The sequence below is a fragment of the Macaca nemestrina genome, chromosome 13 (assembly GCF_043159975.1).
Source record: "Macaca nemestrina isolate mMacNem1 chromosome 13, mMacNem.hap1, whole genome shotgun sequence".
Classification (NCBI taxonomy): domain Eukaryota; kingdom Metazoa; phylum Chordata; class Mammalia; order Primates; family Cercopithecidae; genus Macaca; species Macaca nemestrina.
Window position 1 is genome coordinate 2,042,653 of NC_092137.1, and position 22,092 is coordinate 2,064,744.

Consider the following 22,092-nt stretch of genomic DNA (forward strand, 5'->3'; position numbering starts at 1 on the left):
GCCATCAGCCAGGGGAGCGTTCACACACGGAATTCCTCACTGCTGTTTCCTTGGCCTGAACTCCCAAGGTGAACAGTCCTGGTCTTTTGGTACATTCCTGCTATCCCATGCTTAGCTGCAAAATTGGTTGGAGAATCCAGGCATCGCTCCCACCCTCCCTCCCTCCCTCCATTTCCCTATTTATCTACTGTCTATCCTCTCTCTCTCCTTCCTTGTTGTCCTATTATATCTCTGATTTAGAGTTTGTTCAGAATAAAATTACAAAGTGTTTAGTTTTAATTTTATTACAGTTACAAATACCTAAGAGATAAAAATTTTGCGTGTATGCATGTGTGTATATACATGTATGTGCATGTATGTATGTATGTGTGTGTATAAACACATATATATATCAGCTTAAAAATTCTCTTTTAGTTTTATTGATGCTAATAGTTCAAGAATTAGGGAGTAGGATAACAAAAGAATTAGAAGGGTGAAGGAAAGAAAGAGAAGAAACTAAAATTTACCTTGTAACATAATTTTTTTTTTTGAGGGACAGAGTCTTGCTCTGTTACCCAGGCTGGAGTGCAGTGGCACGGCCTGGGCTCACTGCAACCTTCATCTCCCAGGTTCAAGCAATTCTCCTGTCTCAGTTTCCCAAGTAGCTGGGACTACAGGTTTGCGCCACCATGCCCAGTTAATTTTTGTATTTTTTAGTAGAGGTGGGGTTTCACTATATGTGGGCCAGGCTGGTCTCAAACTCCTGACCTCAAGTGATCCGGCCACCTCAGCCTACCAAAGTGCTGGGATTACAGGTGTGAGCCACTGGGCCTGGCTGTAATAAGAACTTTTATGATGAAAATAATTTTTCATTTTAAGAAAGGACATCTGCAGTTGCAGCTAAAAATACCTTTACTACAGTGATTACCATCTGATCTCCTCTAAATTTCAGCAAACCTGCAATTTAGTCTACTGGCTTAAACAACAACAACAACAACAACAACAACAACAACAACAACGAGGTCCAGGGTGAGGCTTTTTGGATTTTTTAAAGGATGCTTTGAAATGCATCAAGAATTCTGCAGCACTTGCCTCTCAGGGAGAAAGTGAGAAGAAGGGACACGTGGACAGAAAGTTAAAAAAAAAAAAAAATCAAAATACCCCTAACAATCCTGCATGTTTTTCCCCAAAGAGTAACACTCTTTTGAGCAAAATTTGATTTCAGAGCTGGTCTGAAAGCTGCTGCCTCCTCAAAGGTCTAGCAGCTCTCTCCTCTCAACGCAACAGTAGAAGGAAGATGCCTGGAATGAGACCACCATCCCTGGAGCTGTTACCTTGATAAATTATACAGTATCATTCTGCCTGAACTCTCTTTGTCAAAGTGCACTCTGATTTGAAGTTCTGATATTAATTTAAGCTTCATAATGTTGGATTTATTCTCTCAGTCTTAGTTTAATTTTAAGAAAGTGCAACCAAATTTGGAAAGGGTCTCTGCTTTTTTTTTTTTTTTTTTGTGGTTGCCACAGAATCTCTTCCATGCTAACCTTGCATTTTTGCAACCTTGGTCACCATGAAAACTGCAGGCCCCTGACGCTTCTCCAATATCTAGGACTAAATATACTGGTAGAAGAAAAAACCTCTGCAGAACGTAAGATTACTGACCTTTCTTCATTCATACCAACTACAAGTATTTACAAGAACCACTGTCAGTGCTGTGCACTCAGGTGCATGGTCAGGCAGCGGTAACAGTGGAGAGCCCTTTGTTTATCGGGAGAGGAGGTGAACGTGTCCGCTGCGCAGCGTCTCTGAGAACACAGACCGCTCCCTGCACCGCCCGGCCCGGTTCTCCCCGGCCAGTGGCCTCGGCGGGGCGGCTCTCCCAGGTCTGTGCTGCATCCTAAAGGCTCTCTCTCCCGCCCAGCAGAAGCATTGGTTCAATTGATAAGAAATTAAAAATAGACACTCTTCCTATGCCTTTCATAGCACTACAGCACCCATGCAAATGTGGAACTAACGAGTGCTGGCTGTAAATACACGGCTGATCCCTTGGTGTGAAGCCTGATTTTTACTTCCTTTGTTTCCCCGCTACCCAGGAATCCACGGGCAGATGCCTGCATTTCACTTGGCAACGGTGCTAGCAGAGCTTCCTGTCAAAGTTCAAGGGAGGTCCACGCTGCGTTGTGCATCCTCTGTGTGGTCACTGGAGACCACAGGAGGACCACGTGGCGTTCTTTGTTTACAGAAATGCTTCTGGATCCTGGAGAGAAGGATCCATTGACGCACATTAATTTACAAGATCTGACCCTTGCCTCTGATGGAGAAAATGGATGCGCTTCGGACAATGGTGCTGTTCAGGCTGCTTTAAGGGAAGCTGCACTGATTGTTCACAGTGGCAGGAATGGTTTAGGAGATCAGGGCGTTCGCACCATAAAGTAAGTTGCCTGAAAGCGCCGCGTGTCTCGGCGGCTGGGCCCGCGGCCCGCCTCCCCCACCCGCCAGGGGCCCCACCTGCCCAGGCGCGTGTACCCGCGTGGCGCACAGGTCCTGCGGCTTGGTGCTCAGGTTCTGCGGCATCTCGCGGCAGCGCGTGGACAGGTTGAGGATGGCGGTGGCCGCCATGTGGGCCGCCTCCATGTCGTGCGTGTAGTCGAAGCTGCTCTTGCTGCAGGTGCTGCTGGCGCTGCTGCCCCCGCCGCAGCTCAGGTTGCTGCTGCTGCTGGGCGCGTAGCTGCTGGTGCTGCTGCTGCTGGGGCTGGGGTCCTTGCAGTACCGCTTCGCTGGGGAGACAGGGACAGGGATGACTCAGGCCCCGGCCGCAGGGCACACGGCAGACAGCACATGGCAGGGCCTGCCCGCCCCGGCCTTAGCCACACACAGCCGCGTGGGACGGCCCTCAGGGTGCCGGGGCTTTGGTGTAAAGAAAACAAACAACAGGCAAACGAAAACAAAACAAAACCCTCTGGCTCCTTTCCTTTTTTTCTACTTTTTCCCCTTTTTCTTATTTTTTTTTGCCCTGGAGGAGCATTCATCACCTGTTGGAAAGGCTGCACCTCGCACCCAGCACAGACAGTTACCTGGTCCCTGGAAAGACAGACACAGGGCTGGCTAGCTTTCAGGAACCACAGGGTGTAGGCAAGTGACCAGGAATTCCAGCCCAGTCAAACCCCTGTGGAGGCCCTAAGAGTGGGTGGGGCTCCTCCCCCACACATGAGGGCTCGCGAGCACTTTTGGTGACCCGACCTGGATCCAGTCTCTCATCTGTCAAGAAGTGGGCTGTTCCTTTGAGCCAGAGGGGCTGTGGCAGCCTCCTGGGGCCCGGGTCCTCTGTGCAGGTGACCAGGATTCAAGGGGACCTGGGGGCCACCTGCTGGGCCTGTGGGGACCACGTGCTTTGGGAAGTGGATTTCTGGCTGGGCCTGCAGACCAGACAGGGTGAGTCCAACATTCTTCTTTTCTAGAATGCTGATGCCGGCCATGGGAGTGAAAGGGGGAAATGCACGTAGAGAATACGCTCAGGATAAATGTCGGAACACCTGAGTGGCCACTCGGTGGCGGGCAGACATGTGGGGCACGTGTGCAGCTGCCCCTTTCATAGCCACGGCCTCTCTGTTCCCTGCACTGACCCTCACTGACACGATTCCCCCTGCCCGGTAATCCTTTCTGAGCCACCACACTCACTAACAGCCAAACCGGCACTGAGGGGCAAGGGTTATTTGTTAGAGCTGTTAAAAATCTCCTTTAGTACATGAAAATGTTTCAGTCCAGGATTTATCTGATGGGTCCTTCTTTATTAATTGTTATCCCTGACAGTTAATGTCACAGGACATCATTTGTGCATGGCCAGACATTTCACTTGGAATCCAGCAGAGTGAAGAGTTACTCAGGGGTGGACCTGGTCTCTCTCATGTCCTAAATCCCTCTGTCAGTGAGTCCCTCCCTTTAGGAGGCAACTTCTTCCCCAAGACATTCCTGCCTGCTTCCCTGGGAGCAGCGTGAGTGCAGCTGGGAGGACTTGGTGATAGGCTAGAGACATTCCAGCCCGGGTTCTCCTGGTGCTTAGGGCTGCCCTACTCCTAATCAGCAAAGCTCCAGGCTGCCTAATTCCAACGGAAACTGTGGTTTTATCTGCTGCTACAAGGAAAGGGAGACCTCGCAGGCAGTCATGGCTCCCGCGGTGTCTTCCGTGCCATCAGCAGCAGCTCTGAACCTGGAACCAGGCTTCCCCAGGGACTCCTCCCCACAGAGGAGGAAGAGAACAAAGCTAAGTGAAGCAAAAAGCTTTCTCACATTGCTGATACGGTCATTATGAACTAATGCTAAGAAATTGCCCTGGATTCGGATACAGAGGAAAAAAAGAAGCGGTCATCATTGATAAGGTTTGGTTTGGGACTGAAAGCTCTCAGGACATGGGGAAGAGGTGTGTTATTGGTGATTCTGTAACGCACAGGCCCCTGCAGAGGAAGCACTGAGGACAGTACCCAGGGCGGGAGTTGGCCACACTGTCTTCGTCTCAGCCTCTGCCAAAAGCTACAGAGAATTCCCCAAGCAAGTGACCGCTTTACACCCAGATTCCCGTACATGAACCAGAGGCTCAAATCCACACCCACAAAACCCATGAAATACAACAGTCATCTGTTGATATTATGACTGTGCTTTGCTAATCTGAATGAGCAAAGCCACCCAGAGTGGTCCCACGGCTGGTGGGGCACAGCTGCCCCTGAGAAGCATGTCTGAGTGTCCATCAGTGTGCCCCTCCCTTCTCTCTCCTTTGGGAACGCCCCTCCTCTAAGGAGCCCAGCAGCACAGGGCGGGGTGGGTAGTGGCTGCTGGTCTGAGCAAGGCCCACGCCAGGGCTTTTGAGAGAGACCACCGTGGGGCTGCAAGGGAGTCAACCAGAGGCAGACAGCAGAGGTTGTGAGGACACCCCCCACTGGCCCTGTGCAGTGAGCACCCTGAGCCACCCTGAGCAACCATCAGTTTGCAGTTTGTGATACTCTGGATATGAACTAAAGGTTGTGATTTTACATCATTTACAATTTTGTTAAGAAATAGTAGAACAATTGTAGGAGAAATGAAATAATAATATGGGGTTTCGTTTTTACTGGTGAGGGCTAGCCACTGGTTTAGGGAAAAAAAATCATTGCCCACATAAATTTAAAAAAAATAATAATACTTTTGTTTTGAAATGAGGGAATTTCAATTCCTAAAAAAATTAAAGGAATAACACAAGTCAATGCAACAAACAACTGCAGCTGGCCTAGGCTGGCTGGCAACCTTGCCCTCAGCTTTGGTGAGGGCGATGCTCAGGAGTGTGGGCGCAGAGATGAGGCAGGAGCTTCCGTTCACGCCCAGAGACTTCTCGTCACAAGCTCCTCTCACCATGACTCTCGCTACACTGTGTTCACAGCATCCTCCAACAGAATTGCATCTAGACTTCCGCCACCCTGTAAGATGCTACCACATGCCCACCTCACAGATGTGGAGACTGAGGCTGCCCAATGTCCACAAAGAGCCTCGACTGCCATCAACGATGTGTTTGTCTGGGAGAGCTCAGCATCTTATCAATTAGAAAATGCTACCCCAGCATCTCTATATACCACTAACATCCAGGCTGACCGTCAATCAAGCAGATAATCCCATTCACAGGAGCCACAAACAAAAGGAAATACCTAGGAACACAGCTCACCAAGGAGATGAACGATCTCCACAAGGAGAACGATAAAACACTACTGAAAGGAATCAGAGATGACACAAATAAACGGAGAAATGTCCCATGTTCATGGATTGGAAGAATCAATATTGTTAAAATGGCCATACTGCCCAAAGCAATCTACAGATTCAATTCTATTCCTATCAAACTACCAATGTAATTCTTTACAGAGTTAGAAAAAAAATGACTCTAAAATTTCTATGGAATCAAAAAGGAGTCCAAATTGCCAAAGCAATCCTAAGCAAAATGAACAAAGCCAGAGGTTACACTCTACCTGACTTCAAAGTACACTATAAGGCTACAGTAACCAAAATAGCTTGGTACTGGTGTAAAAACAGACACACAGACCAGTGGAACACAATAGAAAACTCAGAAATACAGCCACACACCTACAACCATCTAATCTTTGACAAGGCCAATGCGAGCAAGCAATGGGGAAATGGTACTGGGATAACGGCTGAGCTATTCACAGAAGAATGAAACTAGACCCATACCTTTTGCCATATACAAAAATTAATGTAAGATGGATTAAAGATGTAAATGTAAGATGGCAAACTATAAAAATTTAAGAAGAAAACCTAGGAAATACCCTTTTCAACACTGACCTTGGCAAATATTTTTTTGGCTAGGTCTCCAAAAGCAATTGCAACAAAAACAAAAATAGACAAGCGGGACCTAATTGAAGTAAAGAGCTTCTGCACAGCAAAAGAAACCATCAATGGAGCAGACAGACAACCTACAGAATAGGAGAAGATATTCACAAACTATGTCAGATGACAAAGGCCTAATATCTGACATCTATAAGGAACAACTACATCCACAAGCACACCATAAAAACCCCATTAAAAATGGGTAAAGAACATGAACAGACACTTCTCAAAAGAAGACATACAAGTGGCCAACAATCATGTGACAAAATGCTCAACGTCACTAATCACCAGAGAACTGCAAATCAAAACCACAGTGAGACAGTTTCTCACACCCGTCTGAATGGCTACTATTAAAAAGCCAAAAACAGCAGATGCTGGAGAGGCTGTGGAGAAAAGGGAACACTTATATATTCTTGGTGGAAACGCAAATTAGTTCAGCCACTGGATAGTAGCTTGAAAGTTTCTCAAGGCACATTAAATAGAGCTACCATTAGACCCAACAGTCCCGTTACTGAGTATTTACCCAAATGAAAATAGATCGTTGTACCAGAAAGACACATGCACTCGTATGCTCATCACCATGCTCTTCACAGTAGCAGAGACACAGAATCAACTAGGCGCCCATCAGTGGTGGATTAGATAAAGAAAATGTGGTACACAGACACTGTGTAATACTATGCAGCCATAAAAAGAATAAAATCATGTCATTTGCAGTAACATGGATGGTGCTGGAGGCCACAAACCTGAATGAATTAATGCAGGGACAGAAAACTTTGTACCACATGTTCTCACTTGTGAGTGGGAGCTAAACATTGAGCACACAGGGACATAAACATGGGAACAATCGACACTGTGGACACTAGAGAGGGACGTGGGTTAGAGAACTACCTCTTGGGTACTGTGTTCACCACCTGGGTGCAGTATGCCGTGTAACGAACATGCACAGGTACCCGCTGTGTCTAAAATAAAAGTTGAAACAAGAAAGAAAGATGCTACCTCTATGTGGCAACATTTTACTTCAAAGAATTTTGAACTAAAACGACTCTCTGCATTTCTTCCTCTCATCTTATTTGAGTCACCTTAAATTATCCTGAAGTTATAAAATGTAGATGTGACGATGCGTTGACTTTTCCAGATATTTATTTCATAAGATGCTACAGCTAGATGATGCCAAGTGGACAGTACCAAATTTTAGTCGGTGACTGATTTATTCTTTTGATGCGCCTGTCGACTCACTACACTCAAATGGGCAGCGAAGACAGCATCTACTTTCACATGCATCCTTTATTGAATATTAAAAAATCATTTGAAAGTTTTAATTGAAACAAAAATAAAAATGAGTGCCTACAGTTGAAACTGCTCAGGAAAGGAAGGTCTTTGGTCCTAATAATTATCCCTATTTGTAAAATGTCAGCATAGCCCTTCATGCCAGTATCTTTTGGACCACAATCAGCATTGCTCTGCTCAGTGCCCTGACAGCAGGGGGCGCTGCAGAGCAGGGGCTTCCGATTGGGGGTGCTCTGTTCCCCCTCTTCCAGCACGGAGGATGCTTGGTCTGATGAGAGCAGTTTCACAACGACAGAATACACTTTCTTTCAGCAAACAAAGCTTTTTTTTTTTTTTTTTTTTGAGACAGAGTCTCACTCTGTCACCTAGGCTGGAGTGCAGTGGCGTGATCTCGACTCATTGCAATCTCCGCCTCTTGGGCTCAAGTGATTCTCTTGCCTCAGCCTCCCAAGTAGCTGGGATTGCAGGTGCCCACCACCACGCCTGGCTAATTTTTGTATTTTTAGTAGAGACAGGGTTTCACAATGTTAGCTAGGCTGATCTTGAACTCCGGACCTTGTGATCCACCCGCCTTAGACTCCCAAAGTGCTGGGATTACAGGCATGAGCCACCACGCCTGGCCCAAGGCTATTTTTGATCAAATTGCTTTTCAATTCATCAGCAGACAAGAATGTGTTAATGTTCTTCCAGGCGCCAAGAACATCACTGTATGTTACGAGCAATGCAGTAGCTTTAACTCTAGATGCCAGAGCTGCCTTGAAACAGGAGCAGCCGCTGGATCTTAAACCATCCTAAAAACACCTCTTCAACATTCCGTCTCCTCTACTGCAGGAAAAAAGGTAAAGCACACAGGATTTGTGTGATTAAATACAGCTGTTGACATAATAATAATAATAAACCAAAACAACAAGATATAAAACCTTCCAGGTAGGACTTTTTCATTTGCCTACTCTGCTCATGAAATTCTTACTAAATGTACATGCCTCATTCTCCTAGGAATGTCTATTGCCTTATGGATTCACCTTTTCTTGCAGAGAACAGATAAACATGTATCCACAGTATGAATTTCCATGAAAACCTAGACAAATGCAATCACAAGATGTCCATCATGAAGATGTCTCCACTAGCTGGGACCCAGTAATCTTTAGACCTAACTTGATTCAGGCCCTCGTCTGTGGCACTGAGTCTCATGGTCTTTACACACTTCCACCTAGAGTTTCAAGTAAGTTGAAATACAGACATCTAATCTTACATGGGAAAGAACAGAGCTTTCCAGCCTGTGGGATGACATCTCAAAGGCACACGATCTACTTGCTGGAGTTGAGCTGATGTCCAAGGGGCGTCGGGGTCTCGGTGTCAGGCTTTCTTTTCCTCAGTGTCCTTGGCACAGCTACTGCCTGCCTGGCCTGCCCAGGCCCTAGAGGGTGGAGCGAATCTGCAGACCCAACTGTGGCCCAGCAGGAGCTTGGGGCCCATGGGAAGACAGGCCGTCCCGGCAGGCAGTGCCCGAGAGGTGAGACGCAGCCATGCGGGGCAGAGTGTGGCATCGAGCTCCATGGATGCAGGCAGATGGAGAGTGGTAGGAAGGGCCTCGCACTGCCCACAGGAGGAGAGAACTTCACCAGGGAGTGGCCTCTGCTCAGGTAGAGAGGCCGTGGGGATGTCAGCCAGGTGGAGGGAAGAAGGGAGCCCTGCAGGTGGGCGTGATGGGACTGGAGACCGAGGGCCAGGGAGGTGCACTCCAGAGGGCTCGTGCAGGAGAGACGAGAGGAGCCTACAGGTGCCCAGGTAGTCAGGAGAGTCGTCCGTGCAGCCAGGAGGGCAGGGGGCAAACAAGAGGAAGTGCCAAGATGATGGGAAGGTCTGAGTGCTGGCGAATTTGGAAGCTGGGAATAATCAAAAGGAGAACACGGGCAGAGCCCACTCGGGGGCTGGGAGCCTGACAGGACTAGGCCCCCAAGGGTGGGGTGTGTTGCCTGGAGACAGAGCAAAGTGGAGACATATGAGGCCAGGGGGTGGCAACTTATTCTGGAGAGGATTTCGTAGCAAATGTTTAGGCTTTGGGAACTCTGCAATCGTTTTTGTGGCCACTTGGCTCTGCCCTGTACTATAGGAGCAACCGCAGCCTGCCCACCAAGCCCTGAGGGCAGCCAGGTGCCAATGACACTCTATCCATGACATGGCAACGGAATTTCACATAGCTTTTATATATCAGAAAATATTATTTGTCATTTGTGTTTTTCTCCAATTCTTTAAAAATGTCAAAGCCATTCTTAGCTCACCATACAAAACAGGGGGGGTGGGACTGTGGCTTGGAGCTCCTGGGAGAGGGCAGGGCCCAGATGCCCCAGTGGATGCTCCGTCCTCCTCCCTGCAGCCCCTCCGTCACCCTGCATGGATTTCTATTTCCTACAGACAACGTGAAGCCCCTTCCTCAGAAGCCCCCGCAGCTTTCCCTGTTCTTCCTTCTCATGGGTCTCCGTCCTGGCCTCCAGACCACTGGCTGTGCTCACCATCCTGTGTGTTTCTCTACCTTTGTATGATTTCTGCTCAAACTCTATGATCTCATCTAAAGTTTGCCACTTTGGTAAAGTACATGCTAATCCTGCAGGCAGAGGGACTCCTCACTTCACTGGGCACCAGTGTGTATTTCACTGTCTTGTGTATCCTGAGGGAAGGAATGATGGACTGACAGATGGGTAGGCATACACATGGACACACAGACAAACACATAAACACAGATGGTCAGGTGGACAGCAAGCACTGGTGTGCTATGTCTGGAAGGATGCAGCTGGTGAAGTGAAGATTTTGTGAGTGGTCTGATCACAGCTGGTATGATTTAAGGGATGATTCTCCAAGGCTGCAGAGAAGGTCCTATGCTGTATTTCATTCTGTATCTGCATGGCCTTGACCTTTGGTTGCTAAGAGCTGTACTTTTCTCCCTTACAACAGAACCATTTCTTTGTCTCTTTTTAGAAGCAACAAGTCAATTCTTTGTGCACCTGAAGCAAGTATTGGCCAAGATTCACTGGAGGGCACCTGCAGGCAGCAGTCACTCTGCGGTCAGAATCTGCCACCCGGTGCCCAGGAGTGGGGCTGGACCCCCTCGGATCACACCCCAACAACAACCCTACCAGCCAGTCTTGTCCTAGTGGGCACTTTCCAGGATGCTTTTAAAATCTGTCAGATGAGTCTAGTGAAATGGAAACAGAGTGTCACTAAAAGCCCAGACTTCACATCCACACGATACATCTGCGTAACACTTGTGCCTCTAAAATCTATACAAATAAGCAGAGGGTCGGCTCATTTTCTCACTACATTGTGGTAAGAGGCTGCATTTCCTCTGCTCTGTTTTCCCGAAGCCCTAACACTGAGCTTTCAGCCTGTCTGCTCAATAGACAGCTTGTTTCCAGGGGGTCGGCTGCAAAGCATGGCTCAGCCTTAGTGTCCACAGCAGGGCCTCTGCCGGGCATGTGATGGTCAATGCCAGTAACTAACATGTGACGGTGCCACCGAGCGCATCCTCGCACCCGTCCCATCTCGGCTGATCTTCACTGCAGCCTGGCGAGGTCAGCAGAGGACACTCCTGCTTCCTCTCTGCTCCCGAGGAAACCCATGCCGTGCTGGGCTAATTTGTCCAGTAGCATCTGGCTCCCAAGAACAGCACCGAGAATATGCTCAGTGGATTTGACTTCGGGTCCCCTCAAGGCACCGTGGCCCTGAGACTGCTCTGCTGCTCACAGCTTCACCCAGAAGCCCCCTTTCCTTCTCAGGCTGGAGTCTAACCTTAACAATGAAGCTCAAGAAAGAAATCAGCCCACACGGAACAAGAACAGCAAAAAACAGGTGCGTAAAAATGAACCTCTAATGAAAGAATGGATCAAATCCCGGCAAAATGTCAATGAACTGGAAATCATATAAACAGCCTTCAATTATGAGAACTTAATTTCTTTTGATTCTTCACTTGTAGATGAACAAATGAGATGATAAGAAACCTGAAATTATCACAAACCCAACAACAAACCAACAGAACTATTTCTGTTATACCCTACAGTCACTCCTTCTATCCATTTATGTCCGTGTTTCTGACCAATATATGATAGCTCCAAGAAATACTACATTTCATTCATTATACAAATAAATTGTTATTAAGGCAAGAAATACCATAGCTTAGAAAGATGTGCGGTCATTCCTGTAGAATGATAAAAATGGTTTCTGAACTCCCCAAGCATTCAGTTTAAATACTGTGTGTGCGTACTGTGATTTTAACTAAGTATCTTTTTCTTTGTTTTTGATCCAGTGTCTTGCTCTGTCCCCCAGGCTGGAGAGCAGCAGCACACTAGCTCAGCTCACTTCAACCTCTGCTTCCCAGGTTGAAGCGATTCTTGTGCCTCAACCTACTGAGCAGCTGGGGTTACAGGCATGAGCCACCATGCCTGGCTAATTTTTGTATTTTTAGTAGAAACGAGGTTTTGCCATGTTGGCCAGGCTGGTCTTGAACTCTTGACACCAAGTGATCCACCTGGCTCAGCCTCCCAAAGTGCTGGGATTACAGGCGTGAACCACTGCACCCTGCCCTAAATATCTTTTTCAAAGAAAAGCTTGATGACCTTTTTAAAAAAACTATTTCCTTCCCCTGTGCTAGAGAATATCATGACAAGATTTCTAAATCATCAGAACATTTACACCCCAAGTCCCAATTGGTAAAACTTGGCAATTACGTCTATACAGCCTAGAATTTAAAGCAGACACACAGTTAGATAAATAAAAAAAATTAAATAAATACAGTCTTCCCCTCTAATGAAAAACTACTTACCAACTAGCTTTGTAGTGAAATGGTAACTAGTTCACACTCTTGGTAGTGGTTCAAATAAGCATTAGTCAAAATAAACCACCCTTTTCCCGTGAAGCCCGTGGCCCTGCGTTTGCTGCATGAGCTCTATTTTGTTGGTGCCACGGCAGCCACCAGCCAGCAAGGAACAAAGCTCTGGCTCCGCCGGCAGCACCCCAGGCTGGGCCTTGTTTTGCTCCATCGTCCCCAGTTACAGGGGGACCCAGGTCCTGGTCTTGCTGCGAAGAGGCTGGGTGACAAGGAGGCCACTAGCTCTGGCTGCACGGGAATCACTGGTGAGCTTCTCAAAAATGTCATCGTGTCGTGCAGGGAGCCCTCCAGAGATTCTGATTTCACTGGTCATGAGGGCAGGTTGGGCATAAGAATTAAAAAAAAAAATCTCCCCGGATGGTTCTCATGTGCATGCGAGGCTGAGAACACCAAGGAGATGGGTGCAGAGCTCCTCAAAGCTCCCGGGAGCCGAGGGCTGCCTGCTGGCTCCCCCTGCACTGTCTGCCTCAGGCATTTATTTAAAGGAAGCGTATTAAGATAAGGGTACTGTCTTCCCAGTACCACAAAAGACAACGAGCCAGTCCATCGCTTCTCCCTCTCCACATTCCACAAGCAGCCGAGTGCGCTGCCTCAGAATGACTGCGGGGAAACCATCACCTTCCTTCCCCTGAAGGTTTGCTCTCCTACAGCTGTGTGGACCTGGGGGGCTTTCAGCTCCGGGGTGTGCTACGAACATCCTGTTCTTTTGGTACCCATCGAGTGACCACCACCGCTCAACTAACTTGTAGGACATTGATATACACAACAACATCATCATCAATGGCAACGTGTCTCTCATGTAGAAGAGTGTGCACCTCCTACCATCATCATATCCTTTGGGGGATATATCCCTGGTTTGCACCTTGGGAGCTATGGCTCGCTTGCCATAAGTATGGCTGTCGTAACTGTTGTATTCAAACGAGGTCTTGGAATATTTCTCGAGCTCCTTGGCCAGGTTGGAACGCGGCGTTGTTGTGGGGACATTGTTTCTGTAGCCATACTGAGGAATCTCCAGCTGCTTCACAAAGCACATTGGCCTGGAAGTGAACAAGACAACAAACAACAGCTTGCTTTCCTGTGGCTTTGCACACGACGAGCTTCACAGTAAAACTAGAATATCCTACCTTTTAAGATGGATTACCTTTCACTAAAACTACAACTTTTTTATTTTCTGAAGAAAAGACAAAGTGTGTTTTAATTACATAGCACCAGATAAAGTGCCTAAAAGTCAACTTTGGCAATAAAAAAGGACAAGAAATAAAATCTTTAAATATGTTCCCTTTTCCTTCTTTCCTGTAAGAGCTCTGGAGGCATGGTGATGACATGAAATATGAGGATGGGGACAATCTCAGTCCTGAATTTTCTTTGCAGTGGTTACAAAGAGTTGCTGAATTATACACAAAGACGTTGCGTCAATAAGAAATTCCGCTTAAAAAGTAAGAGGAAGTAAAGAAATACTCTTAGGGACAGACTGAGACAGAATCAGATCAAAGTGTACCTAACTGGACAATGAGGTAGGCTAGGTGGTAATGCACCTTGTCAAGTACTAGACTATGCATTCAGTATTTTTACCTAGTAGTCATTTCTTATTGTCTTTGGAATAAAATGTTTAAAAGGAAGGACAGGCTGGGTGCAGTGGCTCACGCTTGTAATCCCAGCACTTTGGGAGGACGAGGTGCACGGATCACGAGGTCAAGAGATCAAGACCATCCTGGCTAACACAGTGAAACCCCGCCTCTACTAAAACTACAAAAAATTAGCCAGGCGTGGTGGCAGGTGCCTGTAGACCCAGCTACTGGGGAGGCTGAGGCAGGAGAATGGCGGGAACCCGGGAGGCGGAGCTTGCAGTGAGCCAAGATCCAGTCACTGCCCTCCAGCCTGGGTGACAGAGCGAGACTCCGTCTCAAAATAAATAAATAAATAAATGAATAAATAAAAAAGGAAGGACACCAGGGCATTGCTCACTCATAGACACTGTGTCGCGCGCGCGCGTGTGTGTGTGTGTGTGTGTGTGTGTAGGTCCACCTCTTCATCTGTCTAGCTCATAAGTGAAGTTTTTAGACTTTATACTTAAAACAATTTTAGACTTGCAGAGAACTTGTGCAGAGGTTTTCTTTACACGCTGCCACCAACTTCCGCCAACGTGACCATCTTCATAACCATAAGACAAGAGCAAAGCCCGGCGATTAACATTAGCATGGAGTTCTTTCCTGAACTAGAGGCTGTATTTGGATCTGACCAGTTTTTCCACTAATGTCCTTTTTCTGACACAACCATGCAGGGTCCCACAGTGCACTAAGGGTCCTGCGTTCTGTCCTTCATACTGACAGCTCCTCAGTCTCACTGGGCTCAAGGCTTCATGGTATGGACACTGAAGAACTGCTCAGATATAGACATGTCCTTTTTTTTAATTCAGATAGTCTCGGTCTTGTGGCCTGGGCTGGAGTGCAGTGGTGTGATCTCGGCTCACTGCAACCTCCGCCTCCTGGGTTCAAGCGATTCTCCTGCCTCAGCCTCCCGAGTAGCTGGGACTACATGTGTGCACCACCACCACGCCCAGCTAATATTTTTGTATTTTCAGTGGAGATGGGGTTTCACCGTGTTGACCAGGCTGGTCTCAAACTCCTGACCTCAAGTTATTCACCCTCGTAGGCCTCCCAAAGTCCTGGGATTATAGGCATGAGCCACTGCGCCCGGCCATAGATGCATTCTTAATCATAACATCCTACAGTCTCATCGGCCATCTTTGTGTTTTTCTCAAGTGATTATCCTGCCTCAGCCTCCCAGGCAGCTGGGATTATATCATGAGCCACCACGCCTGGCTAATTTTTGTATTTTTAGTAGACACAGGGTTTTGCCAAGTTGGTCAGGCTGGTCTTGAACCCTTGGCATCAAGTGATCCATTTTCAAAAAAATAGAGACCTTTTCACATCAGCATCATTTTACACACTATAAAGCTAACAAAACAGTGAATTTTAAAGGCAGAGAGTTTACTGTTGAATTTTTGGCATTCTAAACTATGTAAAATGTATTCCAACTAAAGACCCAACCAAGCAGGAAGAAACAAAAGGTGGTGAATTCATGTATTAGTGTGAGGTTCACAGTCAGCTTAGGAAGGACAGTCATTTTTTTTAGATGTAGTTTCACTCTGTTGCCAGGTTGGAGTGCAATGGCACGGTCTCGGTTCAATGCAACCTCCACCTCCCGGGTTCAAGTGATTCTCCTGCCTCAGACTCCCAAGTAGTTGGGATTACAGGCTCCTGCCACCATGCCTAGCTAATTTTTCTATTTTTAGTAGAGACAGGGTTTCACCATGTTGGCCAGGCTGGTCTCCAATTCCTGACCTCAGGTGATCCACCCGCCTCGGCCTCTTGAAGTGCTGGGATTAGAGGCGTGAGCCACCACGCCTGGAGGAAGACAGTAATGTTTGAGTAAGATCCTATTTCTTGATTACTAGCATCAGTAAGATCTGCAAATATTGCCTGTACCTCTAGCGTGAATGTGAAATTTTAGCAGATGTATGAAAGCATGATATCAGCAAGTACAAATGTGTGCTGTTTAGGAAGGAAACTCTTTGGCAACAGACGTGCAGACGGTATATTCTGCTTGTTCTCCCTGGGGATGGAAACCTGAGGGGTTTTGATCTGTTCCTTTCCTAACTCATTTTCCACAAGTATTCTTGTGTGTCTGAATAAATATATTTTCTCTCGAGTCCTTACTCTCTTCCTAAAGGTGACGCACACAAGCACACCACGATCAGCTATACTTGCCTTACAGATAACAGGTTTAAAACTACTGTCTTGCTTTTTAATGATTATTTTCATGATTATGTTTTGGTTTTTTATGATTCACTGAAAAAAATATTTAGAAGACACAAAGGCTATTTTTTAAAAAATTGCCTGTAGATCTTCAAGAGACAAAAACTTTTAAGGTTTTCGTGTATTTTTTATGATTGACTTCATGCATTTTATATTTACTTAAATCGTTAGAATCTTACGCTTTTACATATTTTATGTTTCCATTTTACATGATATTTAATTTTCCTTTTTGTTTCTCAGGCTTTAAAACAGTTCTTAATAGCAGAGTGATATTGAAATCAATGAATATTGTACTATTTAACTATTTTCCAACTTTTTGATTTTGTTGCTGTTATAAATTCTGACTTAATAGGCATCCATGTAGATACTCTCTCTTTACTCATTATTTCATAAATTTATATTGGTTTTGGTGCAGTTACAAAGTTTTGATTACTGGATTTTTTAAGAAAAGAAAGTCAGAATTTAGACTGTTTGATAGCCATATCTATACTTTTATAACAGTATTGGATATATATCCAATTATATATATATATAAATTGGATATTGGTTAAAAATCCAATTTATTTACCAAATCACCAATACATTTATTGTGATTTCATTAATTTAGCCGATTTACTTCTTGTCAAATCAATAAAATCATGTAATAATTGATTGTCTATTGTTCTTGAGACATTTTCCCAGATAATATGACGGTGCATAAATGAATAAATCTTTAGGCCTTGCTTTAAAAGATGCTGGGGCAGGCCGGGCATGGTGGCTTATGCCTGTAATCCCAACACTTTGAGAGGCGGAGCCAGGAGGATCACTTAAGCCCAGGGGTTTGAGACTCACCAGAGCAATATAGGGAGACCCTATCTCTCCAAAAAACAAAAAAGTAAAAATAAAATTAAAAAAAAATTAGCCAGGCATGGTGGTGTGTGCCTATTATCCCAGCTACTCAGGAGGTTGAATGGGGAGGATCACTAGAGCCCAGGACATCAAGGCTGCAGTGAGCCATAATTGTGCCACTGTATTCCCGCCTGGGCAACAGAGTGAGACCCTATCTCTAAATTTTTTTTTTAATTAAAAAAACACAAAAGACCATGGGTGATGTGATCATATTTCAAGGGTTCAAATGCTATGAGAATTCCGGAGAAGAGAGAACACTCCAGGCTATGGAATTCAGTTACGTTTGAATGGAGAAAGGGATGTTTGAAGTCAGTTTTACAGAATGGGTTGATTTTTAAGGTTAAGATCCGCGGGGCGGGGCTTGGGGGGTGGTAAGAAAGCATTTCAGGAAGAGAAACTCAGCGTCCAAAGGTGAGGAGGCAAAACATCAGAGTGGAGGCTGTTTGGACAAGGTGGTGTTCACAATTACATGCATGCCTCGTCGGTCTCCAGCTGCTGTGAGCTTCTCCCTGAAATCCTCACTCCGTGCTGGCCCCCGGGAGCAGAGCAGCCCGTAGGTGGGCAGTGCAGTCACCTGGTGACTCAAGAACGGCCAGGTACTAGAGTTCTTCCAGATTCTTGGAGGTCTGGCCAAAGTAGGCTGAAGAAAATTATTGAAAGCCCTCAGCAAGAAATGTCTCCCTACCAACTTTCAAATTCTCCTTTGACTAATAACGATCCCTTCTTGGATTACACAGCCCCGCGGGTTGGTCTGTTTTATTGGGTGGGTGGGGGCGGTTTTCACGCTGCCAATGATTAGCTGTGGGCTGGTGGGGAGACGGAGGGTGGCCTATGGCTTGTTCAGCGTTTGGTCTTGCCATAGGGAAGATGGGTGCATTTCCCTGAAGGGGCGGTTCCCTGAGATGGGTGCTCTGGGGGCACTTCGGGCCGGGACCCCCAAACGCAGAAAACTCTGCACCACAATTTATTGGGGTGTTAACTCTTGATGGTCGTAGATGGTTTTGTTTTCTTATTTTTGCTTAAATATTTATAATTTTCTATAAAGATTTTAACTTTTCTATTTAAGGAGGAAGGGAGTTTAATGACTATGTTAGAAGCTTCTTGGGATGTTATGAAATAATACTCAAGAACAAAAAGTGTATTCATATTGTTTGCCCAGTGATTTGTTCCAAGATATTTATCCTAAAGAAATAATTTACTTTTTTATTTTTTTGAGACAGGGTCTTGCTCTGTCATCTAGGCTAGAGTTCAGTGGTGAAATCACAGCTCACTGCAGCCTTAACCTCCTGGGCTCAAAGCAATCCTCCCACCTCTCAGCCTTCTGAGTAGCCAAAGGAGTAACGGAGGCAAAGTGCTGTATATATGAAAGAAATTTTTATTATTGCGCTCTCTTTAATAGTAAAAGCGGGAAACAGCCTGAATGCCTCAAAGTTAGAACCTAGTTTTGGCACTGGGGGGTACGTCTGAACAGTAGAATATACGTACCTGTGAAGACGATAATTAGGATGATTACATGGAGACAAGGACGCGTGTTTCTGCAGTGATGTTGTGTGAAAAGGCAGGATAAGTGGCAATTGTCATAGTTTTCACGTGGATGAGAATGTGAAGCAACACGTAAGAATGAAGGATGTATAGAAGGGCTGTGTGCATGGGGAGCTTGTCCTCCCAAAACTTAAATAAAACAGTGGTTTCAGGCGGACGATCTGTAACACTGTAACACTGATTGACCCACGGTAACATTCGGGTCTTTTAACATCTCTGCACTCTGGGTTTTCTCACTTGCCAAACGGAGGTGACAATACCTACCCCCACCTACATCTCAGGGTGTTGGGCGTAACAGGAGGGAGCTCTGCCGGCTTTGCATGCGAGAGCTTCCACACGCATGCGCGGGGTGCTCATACCCCTAGCATTGTCAGAAACATCAGCACCCGCCTGCAGGTTGGTGCGAGGCCCTCTCCTCCAAATTATGAGAAAATTACCTTGGGCATCTCATTAATTTTCAAAGCTTCCCTTTCATCTAGCACTCAGACTCATGAAACACCAGGTCCAGAAACAAAATCAGAAACGATTTCCTCCAACTCTCTCATGTAAGTCATCACAATGAGTCCACAGACACCAGGGGGAGAATGACACCCTTGCCCTCATATAGCCTGGCCTGGAGTGAGGCGTCCCAGCCCCGGCTTTCAGCACGGCCCCACCCTCCCGTCCCAGTCCCTGCTGCTGTAAGGACATGCCCTGAGCAGGTGTCCCCAGCGCTCCGAGGTGTGGAGCGGACTGTGGATAGAGCTCACGGACGGACGGCGCACTCCTGCTGGGTACCTGAGCACGCGGTCCGAGGCCTGGCTGGACTTGGACACGTCACAGCTCTGGTGCTTTTCCTGTGCCTTGGCCAGTTTCTCTGCTGCAGCGATCGGGCATCCGGAGAGGCTGCAATCACAGAAAGCGGGTTGAATGGTCCCGCCTCAGACGCCTTCACAGGACACCAATCCTCCCTTAATACCAGGACCCTGATGCAGGTGGAGCTGTGGGGGAGGGGTGGTTTCCCAAGCCTGGCATGGGCAATCCTGATGGGTGGACTGGGAGAGGGGGAGGCAGTCATGTTTCTAGGTGCATGCTTTCTGCTTGTCTCCAGCAGAGAATGCTGGCGGCAGTGCTGTGTGAGGTGTACTCAGTCCTTCCCAGTGAGAGCGTCCCAGCTCCATGCATTCGGGAGGACATAGCTGGTGAAAACGGTAGACAGATTTCGTTCTGGAGAGCTCGCCATTTCTGGAGATGAAGAATTAATAGCTTGGGTAGGAGGAGTTTTTAAGCCCATGAATGGCAATGAACTGACTGTTACCAGAAGATGGAGCTCCAAGCTGATTTCCTAAATGCTACTGACTGTGGCCTCTGGGGGGCCTGTCTGACTTTAGCCCTTTGGTGTTCTCCACAAGCAGGGAAATGAAAGTGGAGAGGAAAGCAGAATGATTTCTAGGACTGCAATAAAATGTTTTGTGGAGCCAAATAGTTCAGGCTTCGTCTAGATGGAGGAGACAGCAGCTGGGCTCTTTTGTGTGCAGGCTCACTTTATGTGAAATCACTGTGCCTGCTCTGTGGGTGTCTCCACGCATATCTGCTCATATGCACAGACGCTCCCCCCATATATATGTCACACCCCAAAGACACGCCCGTGCTGAGGTTTGACGGAGGCCCTGACACTGTGGATGCTGCATCGAACAGCACACAGCCCACACCTCTCCAACCTGTCGATCATTTCCTGCTTCTGCAGATTAAACACCTGAATGTCTCTGGAGGGCACAGTGGTCATTTGTTTCATTATAAATTTAACACAAAGAACCAGGTTTGCCAGTCAGACAAACAAAAATTAGAGTGAAGCTTATAGTAGTTTCCTTCTTTTAGATATAATTTTATGTGAACTCATAAAACCATAGACTGTCAGACAAACTTCAAAAGAATCACTTTTCGGCCTCTGGAAATAAAAAGTTATCAGATAAGAACAGAATATTATGGGCAGCTGAGTAGTTCTTATCAAGTCTGAACAGAACAGGAAAAGAGAACTGAAATCGTTCACAAACAAAAGAGTGATTTCGAGTACATTTGTTAGCGGGAGTCCAGAGTCTATTTCTCCAGCACCCCAGCCTCCCACAGACCCCCACCCAGCCTGCTAAACATCTGTAGGTTTTCTGAAGATGTCGGTACTTGTGATCTGGGGTTTCCGCAGAATTCCAAGGGCAGTCAAGCCAAGCTACATGCTGTATAGGCTTGCTGCATTCCAGGCCATGTCCTGTCCAATGAGCACTAGGACAGCCCTGTCTTCACCCTGGAGGAGAGCAAAGGCTTGGCCTCCTTCCTTCCAGCCATTGTAAATGGTCACGGTTTCCACTCCTGATACTATACCCTGCTACCAGAAGGTGGGGGGGGGGCAACTAAAACCATCCAGTTTGCACCACAAGGGCGTGGAGTGCTTGCCACTCCTGCGCGTTATGTGGAGGTGCCTGTACTTGGGGAGCACCATGGGGAGCACCGTGTGGAGCACAGTCCGCCTCCCCGGGAAGGAGGAGGCATGGAGGGCAGCCGGCGCTCCGTCCCACACCAGTGCTGCATGTGGGTGCCTGCACTTGGGGAGCACTATGGGGAGCACCAAGTGGAGCAGGTGCCTGTATATGGGGAGCATCATGGGGAGCACCATGGGGAGCACCGTGTGGAGCACAGTCCGCCTCCCCGGGAAGAAGGAGGCATGGAGGGCAGCCGGCGCTCCGTCCCACACCAGTGCTGCACGTGGGTGCCTGCACTTGGGGAGCACTATGGGGAGCACCAAGTGGAGCAGGTGCCTGTATATGGGGAGCATCATGGGGAGCACCGTGTGGGGCACAGTCCGCCTCCCCGGGAAGAAGGAGGCATGGAGGGCAGCCGGCGCTCCCTCCCACACCAGTGCCGCACGCGTGGCTTACCTTCGGTGGGAGTTCCTGTTGCTGTTGACATGCCCGCGCCCCGTGCAGCCCGGAGTGGGGCACTTGAGGACACTTTCATGCATGGCAAGGACTTGACAGGGAGAGGCAAAGAGAAAATACAGTCAGGACACATGAAAATGCAGTCATTTAACAAAGGCCAGGTCGCTCATGACAGACAGTCCTACAAACGTTTGTGATGGGCATGGTCAGGAAAACACACGTGGGAGGAGAAAGAAGGTTGACTGGACCCTACAGACCCTACACGAAAGGCCAGAGAAAGAAGGTTGACTGGACCCTACGCTAAGGGCCTCACACGGCAGGGGCACTGGACCCGGGAGCCTGGGAGTTCAGAGAACACAGAACCGACTCTTTCCTGATGGGTTAGGGGAGCCAGGGCCTCGCAGACGTTACCCATGCATAAGCACAG

At 47.2% G+C, this 22,092-nt stretch overlaps 1 protein-coding gene across 31 annotated transcripts in view; it reads right to left on the reverse strand.

Moving 5' to 3' along the window:
• The window catches only part of LOC105497564 (myelin transcription factor 1 like), a 533,126-nt gene that overhangs the window by 100,456 nt on the left and 410,578 nt on the right, over positions 1 to 22,092 (reverse strand). For 18 of the 31 annotated variants that reach the window (XM_071076157.1, XM_071076158.1, XM_071076139.1 and 15 more), the window contains 4 exons: positions 21,666 to 21,756; positions 19,534 to 19,641; positions 13,331 to 13,545; positions 2,488 to 2,756 (listed from right to left, as the gene is read on the reverse strand). In XM_071076157.1, the coding sequence (XP_070932258.1) occupies positions 2,488 to 2,756; positions 13,331 to 13,545; positions 19,534 to 19,641; positions 21,666 to 21,756 (683 nt within the window). The remainder of the gene's footprint in view (positions 1 to 2,487; positions 2,757 to 13,330; positions 13,546 to 19,533; positions 19,642 to 21,665; positions 21,757 to 22,092) is intronic. The other 13 variants (XM_071076159.1, XM_071076146.1, XM_071076148.1 and 10 more) reach the window with 1 other exon arrangement.